Below are 18,350 nucleotides of genomic sequence, written 5' to 3'. Positions count from 1 at the left end.
TTTAGGTCCAGTTCATGCGTTCTGGATGACTACCCTTGTATAACACCCCTCTCTTGGAATCCCCCTGACCCCACTGAGCCAAGAAGTAATTCTGTTTTGCAAGTTTAAAAGGTTTATTTGATCAATTAAAATATATATCACACTTTTTAATAAATTAATAATTGAATATCACACTTAATCGGATATGGTAAATATTAACAACGGAGAATCTGGCACTAGCACACTTCTTTAATCACTAATGAGTTGACATGAAATGGATAAGGGAGCACACTGGTAATTAGGAACAAAAGTATAACGTGGTAGAGGATGCTTTATGTAAGCTCAGGTGGATGCAATATTCAATGAATGCAGTACAGAAAATACGCAATATGATTCAACCAGACAATGTAATCACTTTTCTCGGGCTATTCCCTCCCCCCCTCTCTATGCAATGCAAGGAAATGGAAGGAAAACACACAGTCCTCAGAAATGCAATCAACTGTAATTCAGTTCAATCCCAGCAAGCTTACAGAAAACAGATAGGAGTTTTGAAAACACAGGCAATGCTTGGATATGTGCTGGCAATGAATGAGAAATATGCTAAATTTGCTTTTAATTCCCTTATAGAGGTTCAGGGTGAGTGGTATCTAGTTAATATTAGTCCAGGCTCACACTAGCAATGATGCAGGGATAGTTAGCAGGTTAAACGAATTTCTGGCCAATGGAAAGCAAACAGCAGCAGTTTTTACATGTGAAGAAATTGCAAATCGCGGTAAAATTCGCGGATGCGCCGAGCGCTATTACAAAGGAACCGCAAGGACTATCTCTACCGTTTTGGGGTCCTAGAAAAGCCTGGGATCTCAGCTTCCAAATGAAAGTTATTGCAAGTCTCTAGCCCAAACGGTTGCGGAGATATGAGTAATTTAGTAAAGGTCGTTTTTGGTTTTGTAAATTTTAAACGCACACTTTTTCAAAATGACAAGTGACAAATTTTTGCAGCTAGAATGACAGGTGACAGCTAGGAGGCAGTTCTACTTAGGTTAAATAGATTGAATTAGATGAATTTAAACTAAGAGATGTGTTCTGAGTTTTGCTAAGTACTCACAAGAGATTTTGAACAGGAAAGCGACTTGGTCACGGACTTCAGTCTGGTCAGGCCTTTCCGGGTTCTGCTCACAGCGCCTGGCCTCTGGAACTGCTCACAGGGGTCTGGTCTCTGCTAGGCACCGGTTCTTTGGGTCTCTCTGCTCTGGATAGATTGAAGTCTCTAGTTTGGCTTTCTGGAGTTTGATGGAGGTAAGTATGGATTTTTCCGGCAGAGCTTTCAGCGGCAGATGAAAAATGAATGTCTCTATGTGTCCTGACTGTCTGCTTTTATGTGTTTAGAATGTGGGTGTGTTCTAGCATCACTGACCCTACCTCTCTCTCAGCTTCTAATTGGTCAAACTTCCATTTCTTACTTGATTGGGGGAATGAAATGAAGTGTCATCATGATGAGGTCTGTTTATGATACAGAGAACCCACCCCTGTCAACTTTACACACAATCTATATCTGACCTAAAAACATATTTGCACAGGTACACATTTGTTTAAAATTACATATACATGGTGTGGCTGAATTTAGCCATGTCTATGTCCAAATCTGCTCATTCTCGGAGCTTGCATTCAAAGAGTGTACATAATTGACTTTTTAACTGCTTTTTCAATTTCCGACATGGACCCAACTTTACATACATGTGTGCAGGGGGTAGGGACATTAACTGATGAAGTTTCAGATTTTTAACATGCACACATTTAGAGTAATATCCACTTTTCCGCTAAAACCCCCCTGAACATACCACCGGTTCCTACCACGTCTTAAACTGTGGGCAGAAAAATCACAAGAATTATGGTATCATTTATAAAATTTTCACATGTCCGCTCTATGAGTTATTCATCTTTTTAAAGTTATGTTCTGGCTCCAAAGGGGTGTGGTTTACCCTCAGCACAAGGTTGAATTTCTGGTTCTTTCCAGTTCTGCCAAGCCAGCTTGCTCTCACAGGCAGTGCTCCTCCCAGCTTCTCCAGGAGGAAGCCACTTTTTACGACGTCTGTAATAAAAAACCTTTGCCTGAGTGGAGAGGGCTTTGTTCACTCTCTGGCAGAGCACAGCTAATTCAATTATCAGATAGATGGCATATCCTTCTTGTGGGCAGCAAAAGGAAGGTTGGCCTGGGAACACAGTGGTGACTCAAGTTTCACTCCTGATGGGTAGTTGCTAGGCAAAATCAAGTTCCTTAAGCCAGACCTTCAGCTAACTTTTTGTTGCTTTTAAAATAACTTGTAATTTTACACATGCAGCTAGAATGCTGATTCTAAGTGCAAAACTATGACATTTCAACAGTTACAAAGGCATGTGACACCAAACATAGGTCACTCATTTAATCTAAACATTTTCGATTTTAGTGTCTTTAAATCCAGTGCAACTTAAACTGCTGCAATCCACAGCTCAGCCAGTCTTGTTATAAACCTTGTCTTATGATCTTCATTTCCCAGATTCTGTAGGCACACAAAACTCCATTCTGCCAATGTCTGCTGGTGTTCAGTAAATATTTTGCACATGTTGCACTGTTAGAAATAGGCATTTTGACTTGCCTTCAGAAACACACAGAGTGGTTTTAAAACGCCGGCTTTTGGATAGTGGTGAGTACTGGTACTGCACCCATTTTTGGGATTTAAGAAATGAATTCCCCACAATTCTAGGTTGCATTTGGCAATCAGCATTGCCATTCCCAATGGTTTCAGACTACTGTGCGGGTAGTCCAATGGTGGTTTTAAAGCGCTTTGAAGCTAACCGGCGCTACTGTTTTTCCTTTGGCAACCCATTTCCCTCATGGCAACCCGGCCTTTCATTCTCGCACTGGTGGGTGGCAAGTGAGGCAACCATTTTGGTGGGCGCACAAACTGCGCAGCTTTCCTGGATTTCAGCGCACATGTGGGTTTTCCGCCATCTTGAATTTTCTAAGCCCACAGCACCAAATGTTGCAGCATGATAGCTTAAACGTGGGTCAGGACACCCAACAAAGGAACCCCCCACGAAGGGAAGACAGGCTGCAGCCCGGCAGAGGGAAGTCTGTACAGAACTGTGAGAAATTGAGAAAACATGTGAACTGAGTATTGATGGCAAGGTGCGCAACGCCTAAAGAAAGTGATTGAACTATCGGAAATTGGAACCCAAAGATTGAAATGTTGAAATTGTACCAGTAAGCCAAATTGTGCAAGACTGAGAGAACTGTGCCATTCACCTATCCTTTTGTTTTCAAAAGACTCTCTAGACCCCATGGGATTGAACCTGGGGACAGGAGAGGGTACTGAAGCCATTCTGACATTTCTTTTTTGAGACACTATTTTCGTTTTGTATTCCCTTTACACATTTTGTTATTCTGAGAAGGAGTGCAAAGTTAGGTTTTCGTGGTCTGGGCCTATGTTGACCAGACTGACTTGGACGTATTGTTTAATGGTCGAGATTACTCCCATTTTAGAGTTAGGGCCAGTTAGGGATTCTACCATTCCAGGCCAAACATTGAATAAATGTTTTCAAAACTTTTATCCATTGTCTCTTCTGCTCAATTCCATGCCTTCCTCACACAATCATCAGGGTATTGAAATCAATAGAGAGCAGGTTTATAGACCAAGCTGTGAAAAGCTACTGGTTGCAAGACAATCAACAAATTAATGCTGTATAAATCCTTCTATGTCAAAAGGTCTGCATCCTTTATAGAAGACAGTTCCTCACAGGGGCACGTTCATCCTTTGCACAATCATTGACCTTGCCAACAATGTCATCTGGCACTTAGTCTAGCAAAGTAATTCAAACAGACAGCATTGTGAAAGGCATTCCCCCTCACGCCTAGCACATGATCTTAAGAAATCCATAACAGGACAGAACCCAGGGTCCCGAGTTCCAGATCACCAACACTAAAGCCTGTACATTCCTTAACCCAACAGGTGGGGGGCATCTTCAAGTCAAAATCTTATGACAGCAGCAGTTCCTAGAAGGAGGTTTCAGACTTGATTAAAGATGTAATATAACTTGTCATTACAAAATCGTCCAAGAATCCAAAAACGAGAACCAAGGGAGGTATTAAGAAGCAAATGCCTTACATGTCTTTGGGCAAAAATGGTTCTTCAGCTTATAAGGTCAGTGTACTTGAAAGTGATTGGATGAGGTCCCATTCTTGGAAGCAGTTGGGAGAATGACTTTATTTTCACTGGTTGCAGAGGCAGTAACTTTCTGGGTTTTCCGATTAGGAAATGTGGTGCCCTCCCAACATTACTCTGTATGGACATTCACCTGGTCTTCAGAAATGTAAACCCTGGACATGGAAAACCCCTTCTTTGAGCATAAACGTTACTTGCAGCCTCCAATTTTACTCCTGGCTGGCGTCAGCCTTTTCCTGTCACAAATCATGAATTTTAACATGTTACCTTCTCAACAAGGGCTTCCTTGCCTTTTAATTCCCCCAAGAAGTGAAAGAAACCGGGTGAACATGAGGGAGACTGGATATTAAAGTATGGACGTTTTGCAGCTAATTAGCAAATGTATCCTTGGTGATAGTGAAGAGGAGTGGAAATGTGCCAGCTGCCCATCAGCGGGAGTTCTGCTGCCCAAGTAGCCAGTCTATCAAAACCGCCCTCCACGCCACTTTGAAAATTGCCCCTGCTCTCTACCAAACGTATCGAAGAAGATTCTTTGCCATCTTCTACGACTGTTCTCGCCTGTTGATACCCATTGACCATAGATGGGCATGATGGACCGAATACACAGACAGCTAATTTACCAGAAAAAAGAGCAAACAAAAATAAAATGGGGATGAAACTAGATGGAGAACTTTCACAATACTTACGATTAAATATTCTGAGGCATCCTTTGCCTTCACTCTCTCCTTCACCCCTCAGTAATTCCTAATCCCACTTGTATTCTCCCGAGAAGAGTTGTCCATAATAGTTTGCTCTGAGTCCACATTCAAATTCTTTGTTGTCTTTATAATTTGTTGCTTGATCAAAATTTCTAAAAGACCTATTTTAAACTTAATCTTCCTTCCTTTAATAATCCATCTATGTGTGAGGTGGTTCTCCCTAGGGGTGGGGGCAGCAACCTGTACAAGTCCTTAGTCACGGATATTCCACCTTACCACACACATGTGTGAATGCGAACCCAAGGGGGAATTATCTAGGTTTATCCCTTTTATCCTTTTTTTGTTTTTTTTAGTCCAGCCCTGGTGGCTAGGCATCCTAAGGTTGCCCTAGTTTAAATAAACAGACACAGCCTCGGGTGCTTTGGATAGTGTAAAACTCCTTATTCATATTACAGTAATAGACCAAACAGGTATGCCATTAGATATGCCCATTACACAGGGCATTTACAGTGAACTCTGGTTCAGTTGATGCAGACATTAAGGATGCATTCTTACATTTCCTCTGATAGTTGTAGTTCTTTTTTCTTGTGATCCCAGTGTGGGTAATGGGAGGGACAGGACCCGTCACAGTGGATAAACCATTATTCCAGTGTGTACTCTTATGAGTTAGATAAGTCTTATTGGAGAACTGCTGTCACAGTCCATGTCCCCACACATCAGGTGCAGACCAACCTGCCTGGACTTCGACTTTCATGAGGGCCTTGAAGGCCCCAAAGACTCTCTCAGGGGCCTCCTGGACTTTGTCCTGGCGCCGTTGGCGCCATGCTTATGCTGCCATTACCGACATGGCAAGTTTCAAACAAGGTAAAGCACGTGTGGGCCAATCTGAGGCAGGCTGAAAGGACTACTTGCCTACGGAACTATTTACTGGGTGTGGTTGCTGGGACTACTTAACCTGGGGACTACTTTTCTGAAGCTATATAAACCACGCTTTTAGTACAGAACACGCTTCGCGTTATTCTGCACTCCTGCAGAGTAACGCTCACCATGTCTGTTACCTTCAGCTACAACTCCAGTCCAGTTCCTTCTCGAGCAACCTGCAAAGGAAGAAAAGGCATCAGGTTAGCCGTGCTGACCAAGGATCCACATCCCTAACCAGTGCCTTGTTCGTACCTACCTGAGAGGTGCTCTTCCTGGCGAACCAACAAACCTCCATTCCACGACCGCTCCATCGTTTGCCCATCACGCCGGAGTCGCCGCACCTGTCGGACGAAAAGAAGAAACATCAGGTTAGCGCAAATTGGGAAAAACACCATTCAAAAAAACAGTTAACTCAGCGACATACTCACCTGAAGGCCGCTCCTACTAGCGCTTCGCTGATCTTCGTCAAGCGGTTATACAGCACCTGCAAAATAAGAGAGCAGCAGGTCAGTCGCACAGAAGAGTCATATCACAGAACGCTGGTGGGAACTTACCTTTTCTTGGAAAAACAACCTTAAGTTCTACAAACTTTCGCATCAGTAAGAAACCTACAAAGGAAAGACAACAAAGGGAAAACCTGAACAATTTGAACTCTTGGGCTAACCATTTTAATGGTAAAGACTTACTCATTGAGTCAACGTTATCTGGGACTCGACCGGATCAGTGAAGTAACTGGATCCTAGAACTCTACGTGCCCCTGCATACAGATGCAGGACGGAGAGCCTGCCATCCATAAAGCAAAGGCGCACCATTGTGGGGGCACAGATACAGAGAAGACACGTGAGCCATTTAACCGCAGACCTGCCAGTCTCGTTCGGCGCCCCTGTGGCGACCAGGTGAGCATAACTACCTAACTGTATTCCCTTTAGAGGGAGTATCTTAGCGCCTCATCCTTCACATATGGTAAGTAACCACTGTTTCACAGGGATGGGGAGCCTTTGCGAGTAAGATTTTTCACATTTTATAAATAAACCACTCTTTCATCTCAGTGGGAGCATTTGTAAGCTCGATTCTTCACATTTAGTAAATAAACACCTCACTTCAGAAAAGGCAAATGTGAGCAGGATTTGTCACGTTTGATAAATAAACAATTCTTTCACTGTATAGCGCTTCCCAGCAGCTGCCGGCAACCATCTATGCCCCCTTATACTGCATAGACACCCATCAAGTAATCCACTAGATCCTGAGAGAGAGCATCCCTCATACGAGCCACTCAGTAGACCGGGCAAGTATTGGCTGTTACCTAGTTCCCCCCCCGCCACCCCTGAACCACCCACTCTGAGCTTGATCCCCGGCTTAGGAGCAAAAAAAGGAGGGGATATAAGGGAGCAAAGTCTGGCGTAGTTCCTTGCCAATAGCTCTTTTCTGACACGTGCTGACAGACTCAGACTGATTAACCTCCCACATACCGCAGTACCCACAGTGAGGCCTAAGCTGACGCCCCTACCCGTGAGGCATTCTCTAATCCTTCACCTACCCAGCTCGGCTCTCATGAACCCGCACCTGAACTGACATATACAATGCTCTGCTAATCAATATCCCCCTATGCTTTCTGATGTTCTCTTAGGTCATGCTGTGACAGGAAATTGACATATGCTACAAAATCTTAAAATACTTCCAGACAGTTCTACGTTTCTATCTTCATCATGCCCAACAGGGGGGCCGACTTCACAAAACCTTTCCTCTTCTACCTCCTGCCATGGAGAGGGAAACCGACAGACTCACGTCTGTCACCGCCTGTCCCATCGACTGACAAGAGCACCAACGGGAGCTAACAGACCGCACTGGTCTGCTTCCCTACAAAGCCACTAGTTTCCTCGATCCCGGGGAGGCGAGAGAGCAAGCAGGGCTGGTTCTGCTTTCCGGGGACCTCTTCAGCACGGAGGGCCGGGGACGCCCTGCGTGCTCATCAAAGGACGCCCTCTCGCACATCGCCGCCTCTATAACAATACAAGGTCCTGTCCCCCAGGACGGGAGACGGTGACAGGATTTTATATACAATCACCTTATACACGCTCCCAGTCCCCCGTACCAAGTCCCCTGGGATTCAGTTAGGGAAATACCTGCAAACATAAAAACAGGACTGACATTATTCACATAAGTTCACCCTCCATTCATTAAAATGAAACCCCCATCCTGGAATGTGGGGGTTTACATACGCAAAGCCAGGCATTTCTGAATGCAAATAAAAAAAGGCCAAGCAGGCCCTGTTGGTGCCACTGTAGTCATTGATGGATATTTAGCATTAGGTAATCTGTGCTTGAAAATACACCAAACTTCCTTGGACCACAGGTTATCCAGACACCAGCATTTTCTTTCATCTGATGTTGATGGGGGTGAGGGGTGGCGGAGCGCTAGATTGAAGTAACATCAGTAACCCCAAGGTGCATTGAGGGATGGTATGCTGATGGTTGGAACCACTATTAAGCTTTGAAAGTATAAAAAGAAGCCTTTATTTTTGAAGCAGTTTGCAGGGCACGTAACATCTGCTGCCGAGATGGAGACTTGGCTTTCGACAATGGAAATCGGTGTGGGCGATTCTCTAGATAGAGGGCAGTGGTGTTAAGTGCAGGAACTGACATTATGGGTGAGCCCTTGGAAAGCCCAACATGCCCTGAAAGTGTAATTTTCGGTAGCATCTTTGGTTTTGGAAGAGACTGTGATTTCATAGATTATTGGTGTTTGTACCGTTTGTATTAGCTGGAATAGTCAGGAAATCCTGGTGCATTTTGTTTGGTTTCCTTCACCTTTTACAGTTGATTTCCCCTTAAGCTGGCAAGATGGTTTAGTAGGGTGAATTACTGTCTGCATGCATGTGTGTTTACGTGTATGTGTGTGTTTCTGTCCAAGTAAAAAAGGAGCTTGGCAATTAGAAATTTGGTTATGAACTCCTGTCAAATGCCTTGATGGACCCACAAAACCTAATGCACTTATTCTCCCGGGAGGATAACTCAGCGGCAATGTGCTTGCCTTGGAAGCAAGATGACACAAAGCAATACAGGTTCGATCCCGGGTCCGTGCTTAGAAACCTCTGGGTATTTAAGTGCATTATAAGTACGCAACTAAGACAAAAAACAATTATGCAACTAAAAAAATAAATTAAAAAAAAACAATTCCTGTAACACTGCCTCGATGCCCGAGGGCTGTAGAAATGTAAAATAAATAAAAAGTAAAAAATAAAGGCATCCGTTGTCATTGGTGTCTAGACTCCACCACACTGATGAACCCCACTCCAGGTCAGACGTGAATGTGGTGTTTTCATCCTTGAGAGCTGTATGGCTTGGATATTGTGAGGAATCGGTAATGATTCCCCCCAAAACCCTGGCCTGGGACCCTTCTCATGTGGCCAGGGAAAGGCAGACACTTCCTGATCCCGAATTTGGGGATGGTGTTCTGCAGGAGGATCACGTGGGAATGGGGGGGGACAGGCCAGGAAGACTGGGTAATCCCCCCGTTTAACTTTCTCCATAACCCCACACTTTAAATGGCTGTTTGCCAAACAGAAGAAGACAAAAGGTCCCATAATCCAATAAGTACTGGGATGAGGAAGAGGACTGAAGAGGCATTTTGTAGCAGTAGACCTGCAATTGAGCCTGAAAGCCCACACCTGAGGGTGGGGAAGGGAAACCTTCTACCGTTAATGGTTCTTCAAAGTTGATGCAACCTACATTGCCAAATCCAAAGGGAAGAAGGGAGAAGTGTGTCCTAAAGGCAATTCTAGGTGGTTGTTTGTTGTAGACAGACAAGGGAGGCAAAGAGGCTGCCCCTATGGAAAAGTAAGGTTCAGAGGAAGAGTGCCTTGTTTACTTGAAGGTGTGGAAGTAACAAAGTGAATCTTGTCACAACGGAAAACTATTTAGTGTCACAAAGTACTGAAGCTGTGGTGGTGTGTTTGGTTGTCAGTAGATTTGAGACCTCAGTAGCACAATTGAAGGTGGAATACTATGTGGCAGGGGAGTAGACCCTTCTGGTTAACTCTTGTAAAAGTTGCTCAAAGTTGAAAGTTGCTGAAGTGGAGGTAGAAGTGCTGTGAAGCTATCCTGACAAAGATGCATACTGTGACTCCTAATCTTGTAGAGATATACTAAGTGCTAACCAAGAACTGTGTTCCATTAGCATTTGCCTAAATTGTATTTACTTTAATCTAACAAAGAACTGCTGTATTTCTTCTTGGACAACTGGAAGTTGTGGCAAAGCATTGTGGTTGGGAATGACATTGATGCTATTTTGAGAAAGTCGAAAGTCTTTATTTCACCAAGAATAGAAGCTTTCCTGTTTGAACGCTGGTTAACATAACTTTATCTTGGCATTGAAGGAGCCAACAACTAAACTGAGACTGTTACACAGATTTCCCCGTTTCCTTTGTGTTGAACATTGCAGCTGAGTTTACCTTGAAACCTGAGGAAAGGGAGTTCACCCAGGTTATCAAGAGAGACTGTGAATATCATTGTTGATGTTGCAATGAATTGCCATGTATTTCTTTATGTATTTGATGTTTAATTGTGATGGCCAGATATCCTCTGTTAGAGGGTTTTCCTGTAGTTTTTATAGGTAGCGAAATTCTCATCAGAGCAGGGATAGTGAGGCATTTGATAACCTGTATGATTTAATAAAATGGCATATTTGTACAAATCATCCCAAAGTGGTCTGCCTCGCAATATTTACAATGTTCTAACATTGAGATAAAAAAGCAAGATTTCCAGCTACTTCACATACCCAAAATGCATTGTTTTGTGGCTCTGAATTGGAGCTTCCACGGATGGCTTTGTGCCTTGTGTGCCTTGTTGACTGACCTACTCTACTAATTCCAGGTGTTTATAGTTCTGTACCTTCTTTGATTTTCCTGGGCCCAATTGTTTTCCACTCTTATTTCCTTTAATGTAAACTGGATGTCAGGATCCTCTATTGCTTATAAATTGGGGTGGTTTACCATATAATGACAGCCAAAAGACATGCCTTGGAAAAAAAAAAAGAATATGGGTTTCACTTAGAATGTGTGGCGTTATTTGGCGAGCATGGAGAGTTTAATCCAGCAATAGATTTGTAATTTTATTCTAGCATTTATGCTGCAGTCTTCTGTGTCAGTTTCCCAAATGTTAATACTGATGTCAACTAAAACCAGCGGCCATTTAATATGAGGGTACAGCGTGCCATTCTTTCTAGTTTCAGTACCATCATTTTCTGGGTCTGACGTCACCATCACTTTATTGGTGGCCTAATGCAAATTTTAACTCTGGTATTAGTGTCATGGTGTTCAATTCTTCTACTTCAGTCTAACGTGCTGCCAATGTCGAGGGCTCCGCCTGGTCTTTTTTTTTTTGCCCTTCCCAAAGAGTGTCTGATCTAAAAGTTCATTGGAAGTATTTGGTGTTTTTGTGCCCATTTGTCAAGGTGCCAGTCCCCTAAGTTCTAGTGTTCAAGTTATTAGTACCTCTGTTGCCAGTAGTTGTGTTAGTAAAATAACCTACTAGAAGGGTTGTGAGTTTGTTTCCAGGCCCCCCTTAGATTCAGGGTCTCTTTCCCAGTGTTCCTAGTGCCCCTCAGTGATGAAATTGCCAGGTCTCATTGCCACCAGGTGCTCATTACCTATGCCATCAGTGTTTAGTGCCAGGTTCTATGGTGCCCCTTAGTGCATGTGTGATCTCCATTGTCACTGCCTGTGTACACAGAGCCCCTTTGAACTAGGGTCCTATTCCTGGTGCACAATCCCTATCATAGCTCTCTGTGTTCAATGTTAGCATCCCAAATCCAGTCCTCGTTCCCTCTTGGAGCCAGGCTTCCATACCCCATTTATAACTGCATATCAGTGGGCAGTTGGCCATTTCCCAACCAGAGAAACATGGCATAGTTATACGTTCTACCACAACCAAAACCCCTGTGCCGTTGCGGTCATTTAGTGGCAGAGACCTCTGTGGATTCTTACCCGGGCTGTTAGCTTACATCCATAGCCATGCCCCCAGTGCCCTCTATCCCCCGGGACACTTACAGTTCCTCATTGTTCTCTACTATCAGCACGCCTGGTTCACCTACCATCCATTTGTTTTGGAATCTCTAAGGTTATGATATGTGTTAATCTCTGATGCTAACAGTGCCTTAGTGCCCAGAGGTGACTGTCAGTATTGTTCGTACAGGGACCTCCGTTACCTACAACATGAGCAGATTGCCACCTGCAACAAGCAACAGTTGCACAGGGGACTCCCCTCAACCCTAGGAGCAGCTCTGGCCTCACCTAACCTCGATCTCCGCATTATAGGCAGGTCGACATTGAATGGGTGTTTTCTGGGGGGGGCAGTGTCACTTGTAGCCTCTCCTCGCACAGCATTCCATGAACTGAAGTAGTGTTTTTTGTTCCCATCTGCAGGATTGGCAGAAGCTGAACTATGACATCTATGCCCTCCGGCAAGCACGACGGGAAGTGAGGAACCGGTGGAAAAGGATACTAGAGGATTTGGGTATTTTCTGTGCTTTCGTTTTCAGTTTTATGTTCTCGATGAGCAAAACCAACTCAGTAATTTGGCATTCAAATAGTCAACACAGATATTTTCCAACACAACTGTATTATAGTTATTGTCACTCGGTCCAGACTCTTGACTGGGGTGGCCCCCAGGTGTTGCATTGTTAGGACTGATTTTCTAAACTCTGGCCTGGTGGACTGATGTATAGAAGGCTAACCTATATTGTGACAGGGACAACTCTGTGGAGCTGTAGCCAAGCCAGTTCAGGTAGTTTTGACAGGCGATCTAGGCTTAGTACTTCAGCGGTGGTGAGCTTGTAAAGGGTCCACAATGAGTTCACAAAGTGAGAATCACAGATTAAACTTAAAAATACAATGATCATTTATTGGCCAAACACACTATAGAAAAATGACTACAGGCATGTAGTTATCACACAACACTAGCAAAATAGATTACATATATACTTCACTCATCAGAGAGCATAATACATATCACAAACTCCTGCAAAGGAAAGGTAAGGTTATTATTATGAACTCAAGGTCCACAGAGAATGATCCCTAACTAAAAATGTCCAGCCATAGGCTATCTGGGGCTTTTTGCCCAATAGTTTGGGTAACGTTACACAGATTCTTTGAGGCAGGAAAAAATGCAGGTAGGGTCTCTGGGGTCCAGTGAAGGGTTCTAATTGTTAGAGTACAAGTTAAACTAGCTAACAAAAGTAGCCCCAACTTTCAGAATTCTTGTGCAAGCGAGCACTGGCAAAGCCAATATTGTTATAATAAAGTTTATTATAAACTCATAGACTTAGAATGGGAGTTTAGAGGTAGTTAAGAATCACTGTAACTTCCACCCCGTACTCTGATTCTTCCCCAGACTTGGCAGGACAAGGCAAGAGGGTCTGAGGTTGCTTTTCCTGCCGATAGTCTCATTCCTCGATTTGCAGGGGTTGCAGGTTCTAGCTGATCTCCGGTTGCTGTCTTTTACTGTTGCAAGGACTCTCGAATGAAGAATGGAGCAAAACTTGATACAGGACCCCTTTCCAGACTGGACTCGGGTCAGGTAAGTGATTTCGGATGGTGGTCACCACAGCATGGCAACGCAAAGGGACTCAACTGCCGCAGTCTGACTTTTCTATCTCGGGTCCCATGGAAGCTAGGACACCAACATTTCGCAGAGATGAGTCTTCTAGGCCCAGCTGAATATTCCCAAAGTTCCAGGTCAAAACCTCGGAACAGTGACGTCCAAAGCACAGTAGCCCAAACCCAGAGCTGGTCAGCCACAGGAAAGGGCCCCGGACACTTCCGAAGGCTCTTCTTAGCATGGTACCGAGCAGACATCAGGAATGGATGTTCCCTCCACTCCCAGGGTTGCAGCTCCTTCTCAGGACTGCTAAAGATCAACAGGAAGACAGGGCTTTCAAGGACAGCAGCAGAAATTGGTAGCCAGGCCTCCTTCCGACAGGTGTCCGGTTTCTTTGCAGGTCTCACAGCTGGATAGGAGTCTTGGTTCCTTCATGTTTCTCCAGGATCTCTGAGGAATGGGTGCAGCGGTCCTCTTCTCATCCTAAAAGGCAGGTAAGAGCAGCTTCCCTTACTAGCCAATGACAGAACTAGTCCACAGACACACACACCTCAGCAGTGCTCCAATCAGGACCACTGGCCAGACCACTCATGCATATGACTCAGTCACACTGAAACCAGTTAATGGATTGGGACCAGACAGTCCCAGCCCACATTCTGCCAGCAAACACACAAAGTCTGCCAAAAGCTCCTGCTTTCCCGGGCACTGGAAGTCCTTATAATGATTTTACTGGCCTCTAAGGCCAGGATGAAGGCTAAAGAACAAGATGGCCAAAGGACAAGCGAAAAACCACGTGGCAAGCCATGTTTGGACACTAGTCACAGTTAGTAGCTAAACATGGTAAGGCTAAAACGAAAGTCCCAAAAAAGTGGGAAAAGGTCACTGCTGCCACCAGTTTATCCTTTTAGCACACCTAGAGTAACCAAAAATCCTCTGAGTGTTAGTCTAGGGAAAACAAAGTGTACCCCATTGTACTGCAGTGTAAGCTGCATTGTACAATGATAAAAGTTAAAAAGTTACCACAAGTGATACGAAGTAACCAAACGTAATAACACAGTAACACGACTAAGGCAACTGTTTGCCAATACTGACAGCCCGAAGGACATGTCATTTTCCCCATGACACATCTGCAAAGGCCAGCGTAGTGAAGCTTAAGGCCTCACTGTACTGCAAAAAGAGCAGGACAATATCCAAAATTAAAAAAAATGTTGGGGGTTCAATAAAGATGGAGGGAAAGGTGCTGCAAAGAGAACTCTTTCCTAACATGCATGAAGTACGAAGTACAAAGACACATACACACACACACATATATCATGTATTAGGATAATGGGGTGGCAAAACAGATTCCAGGGGTAACCAGTATCCCCACAACCCCCGGCCCCAGGCCACTCAGTGGACATGCCTATGGATGACTTTCCAATGATGGGTTCACTCTCCCATGTACTCCTCCTGTGTGGTCTAATCGACCAACGTCTTTCACAAGGAGACAACAAAAAACAGTCCTCAAATTCTCGCAGGGGTAGCCAACAGCAAAAAGAACACATTTAAACAACTCCAAACAAACATCTCTCTAAAGTCTTTCCTATCCATTCTCTGGGCCTTGCCCTGGCAATTGGTTTCAGGTTCGAGGGTCTTTTTTATATCTCAGGCTCTCGACTCGCCCCTTACACTTTGGTTGAACCTCTTTCGTGTTGGTATATTTTGTTGGTGGCATGCAGTGGGGAGCCCTCCTCCTGTGATCTTATGTCTGGAGTAATAATAGTCCATTATGGCAGTGCCAAGAGTTGAGTGGTGAGTCTTCCTTTCGTCAAAGGCTCATGGTCCCGAGCAAACTGGAGGCTAGGTTCTCGGTTTCCCACTGGTGTCTCACTAGGCTTTTGGCCAAGTCCCCGAACTCTGGGTCCTGGCTTTTCAGCTCAACAGTCCACTTTCTCCTCTGCGTCTCTCCACATGCTTGTACGTATTGGACCTCATCTTCTCTCTCTCCTCTGTTATTCACCTGCCCCTCTGCTGCTCACTCCTCCACCTTTTTTGCATCTTCAGGATTTGCCCTTCTTCCTCTGCTTTAATTCCGTCCCTTCTCTCATCTCCTCCCTTATCTCCTCTCGCCTTCCTCCTCTCTCCCCAACTCCTACCCTCCTCTTCTTGCTTCATCCGCTTTGTCCACCAGCCTCTCCCGATTTGCCTAAATGGATAGGAATTAAAGATGGATCGATACTCCAGCGCAAAAGCAATGCAATGTGTCAGAAGGAATCCCGCCATGATGGAAGAGACTGAGATCTCCACTAATAGACCTCAGGGAAAACTGCAACCATGCATTCAAATGTAACAAAACCGTCCATTGAAGTTACAAAATTCCTCACGCTGAGGCTAGAGTCCTCAATATCGCCCACTCACGGGCCCCCAGTTCATCAGCGTTAGCAGCCAAGGGTTGCAATGAAGTGGAACCACTGATAAGCTGCAGGCCAAGAGAGTGCTTCGTGCTAGAGTCGCGTGTCCTATTAAGCACTGTAACACGTGCTCTTGTCATGTAATTTAATGTTACTTATTAATGTATCAACCTCAGCAGAATGAAGGGCTGAGTTGTGCATGTCTGGATGTTGACCTAAATAGATATCATGGGCCAGTGCTTAACTGGCCAACCTATCTCACTGGCCCATATTTCTTGGAAATAAAATTGATTGATGAAAAATGTCCCCAGAGGGAATCGATGTATCGGCATGCATTGTGGCTTTGGGACTCCCAACCCCCCCCCCCCCCCACCCCCACAGCTCCTATTATCTGCTGCGTCCACGGCTTGTGTCGGGTCCGGACGTGCACAAAGCAAAATAAGCGGAATTCTAAAAGACATTTTCACTCCAGGCCAATTAAGCCGTTATTCACTGTATGTAGCTAATGCTGCCCTGTAGCAGTGCGGACACAGCTGCCTGGAAGTAAGGAAGGTGTCCCACGATGGCATCTGCAAAATCCTCTCAAGCACTGGAGAAGGGTGGGCACAGCATGGCATGAGACCACAGGATCATGAGTTGATGGCACATGAAACAACGCACAGAAGAAAAAAAAATCACAGCCCCCTACTCGGTGGACTGAGGCGATGCCTCTCTTCCGGCCATTGCTGCAGTGGACCTTAAGACCTGAGCCAGACATATACTATGCAAACGGGGTGGGCCATCAGCCGCGGCCTCTGGAGACTAGGCAAGGCATCGGCGAACCAATAACACGCTGCCACCTCTGCCGGGCACACAACACGATGGTATAGCCCCGAGCCTCTCTGCAATATACTGGACTGTGATTTTTCTTGTGTCGACGCAGGCAGGTGAAGCGTGAACTCTGGTTGCACCCTTACCAGAAAGTGCTCAGGAGGCGGAATCGGAAACTGAGAAGGGCTTGGACACAAATACTCTGTACAGGGAGCATGCGCTCGCGCACTACCTCCTAGGTTTATTTTGGAAACCGCCCATCAGCTTGGAAAGCACCCTGTCGTCAGACCCGTGCCAGGTCGAATCCAAATACATGCCTTTAATCTCCGGATTTGAAGATGCGCAGAGGATTTCCTATTCACTGGCCTATCCGACACGCCCTTTCCACACTGGTCGAAAGGTTACCCAATCAGCAGAAGGCAACCGCCTTTACTCGGAAGAAGGGGCCTGAGTACCACACTAATAATCCAAAAGCCTACTTGTGCAGTAGTACATCTTGCGTCACAATCTAACTGGGGGTACCGTAGGCTACACGACGGTAGTCCTGATCAGCCTGTCATCTGCGCAGATGTAGGGCAAAGGTCAAGTAGTGATCAGCTCATACACCCAATCACACAGCCTGATTCTTATTTAGAACCCATTAGCACAGCTGTGTGGTGCTGTAAATAAGTGTTTTTACCCTTAGCTCCACTTTAATGGTATTGCATTCATCAATCTTGAACTGTATGCTTAAGGGTGAACGCTGCAAGTGCTCAAATAGAACAATGTACTCTTACTATCCGAGTCCTGGCATCCTTGTTGCGGCAGTGATCTGGTTCCTGCTTCCTCGGGACACACATCATAGGGGTGTTACCCACGGATTGGGCTTCCAACCCGCTATGTCGTTCTCCCTACAAAGGCACCCAAAATACAAGGGACACATCAACTCAGGAGTACTCAATTACTTACTGGTAATCCTTGTGAAAGGTTGAACAAGAAAAGGATGGGTACCCCGCTGAAGCAAGGTCCACCCTTACATAGGCAACTACATTAGTATACCACCCGGTTGTAGATGAGCTGCATGGATTGGAGTACATAATTTCGTATGATGGAACACACCCCTCTCCTGAAGAGACTGGAGCCTACGGATGTAGCGAACCTGGCTTTACAGTGGATTTCACAGGGATTGATCATCCACCACCGCCCTGCCCCGATTTCCCCTGTAATTCCACACTATGACCGTGCGCTGCGGGTGTGAAGGTGGAGGTGCTTAGATGTACTGCAATGTACAGTGGTTCTAAGGAAACTAATATCAACCACTCGGCGGCGCGGACCACCTGTGTGGAGTCCTGAGCTGAGCCCAGTCCCTCACCAGTCAACTGCCAGCAGCCGTTTAGGCACTCAGAGATGGTAACGAAAATCACAAGATGAGATAATGTGGAGCAGGAAGATCGGACCCGAATTTTCAAAAGTGCTCGCTTTCCATCGGACTGGTGTGCCGTGACGGAAGAAGCTTCACCGCCGGGTAAGACTTTTCTGTTGAAACTAGTAACGGCCGAAAAATTGATTCTACTTCCCAATGCCCCTTTTAACAACCTCTAAAATAAAGTGTCAGCAGGATTTAAAGAAATTGCAACGTACTCAACCAGAGTTGAAAGTGTAGTAGAGGATTCCAATTTAAATAACACATCAGCCCGGACCCCAAACTGCTCCTTTGCTGTGTCGGAAAAAGTGCTGGCGGGACTTTAATTGAACCCTGACACAGATAAAGGGGCTCGG

At 45.1% G+C, this 18,350-nt stretch overlaps 1 protein-coding gene across 1 annotated transcript in view; it reads left to right on the top strand.

Moving 5' to 3' along the window:
• Nucleotides 1-18,350, top strand: part of MREG (melanoregulin) — a 258,017-nt gene that overhangs the window by 208,301 nt on the left and 31,366 nt on the right. Inside the window, exon 3 of the mRNA XM_069615943.1 lies at nucleotides 12,219-12,309. Coding sequence (XP_069472044.1) covers nucleotides 12,219-12,309 — 91 coding nt within the window. The remainder of the gene's footprint in view (nucleotides 1-12,218; nucleotides 12,310-18,350) is intronic.

Source organism: Ambystoma mexicanum, chromosome 9 (genome assembly GCF_040938575.1).
Source record: "Ambystoma mexicanum isolate Mex_15411 chromosome 9, UKY_AmexF1_1, whole genome shotgun sequence".
NCBI lineage: Eukaryota > Metazoa > Chordata > Amphibia > Caudata > Ambystomatidae > Ambystoma > Ambystoma mexicanum.
The sequence above is the reverse complement of the archived record's forward strand: the minus strand, read 5'-3'. Positions and strand labels throughout refer to the sequence as shown.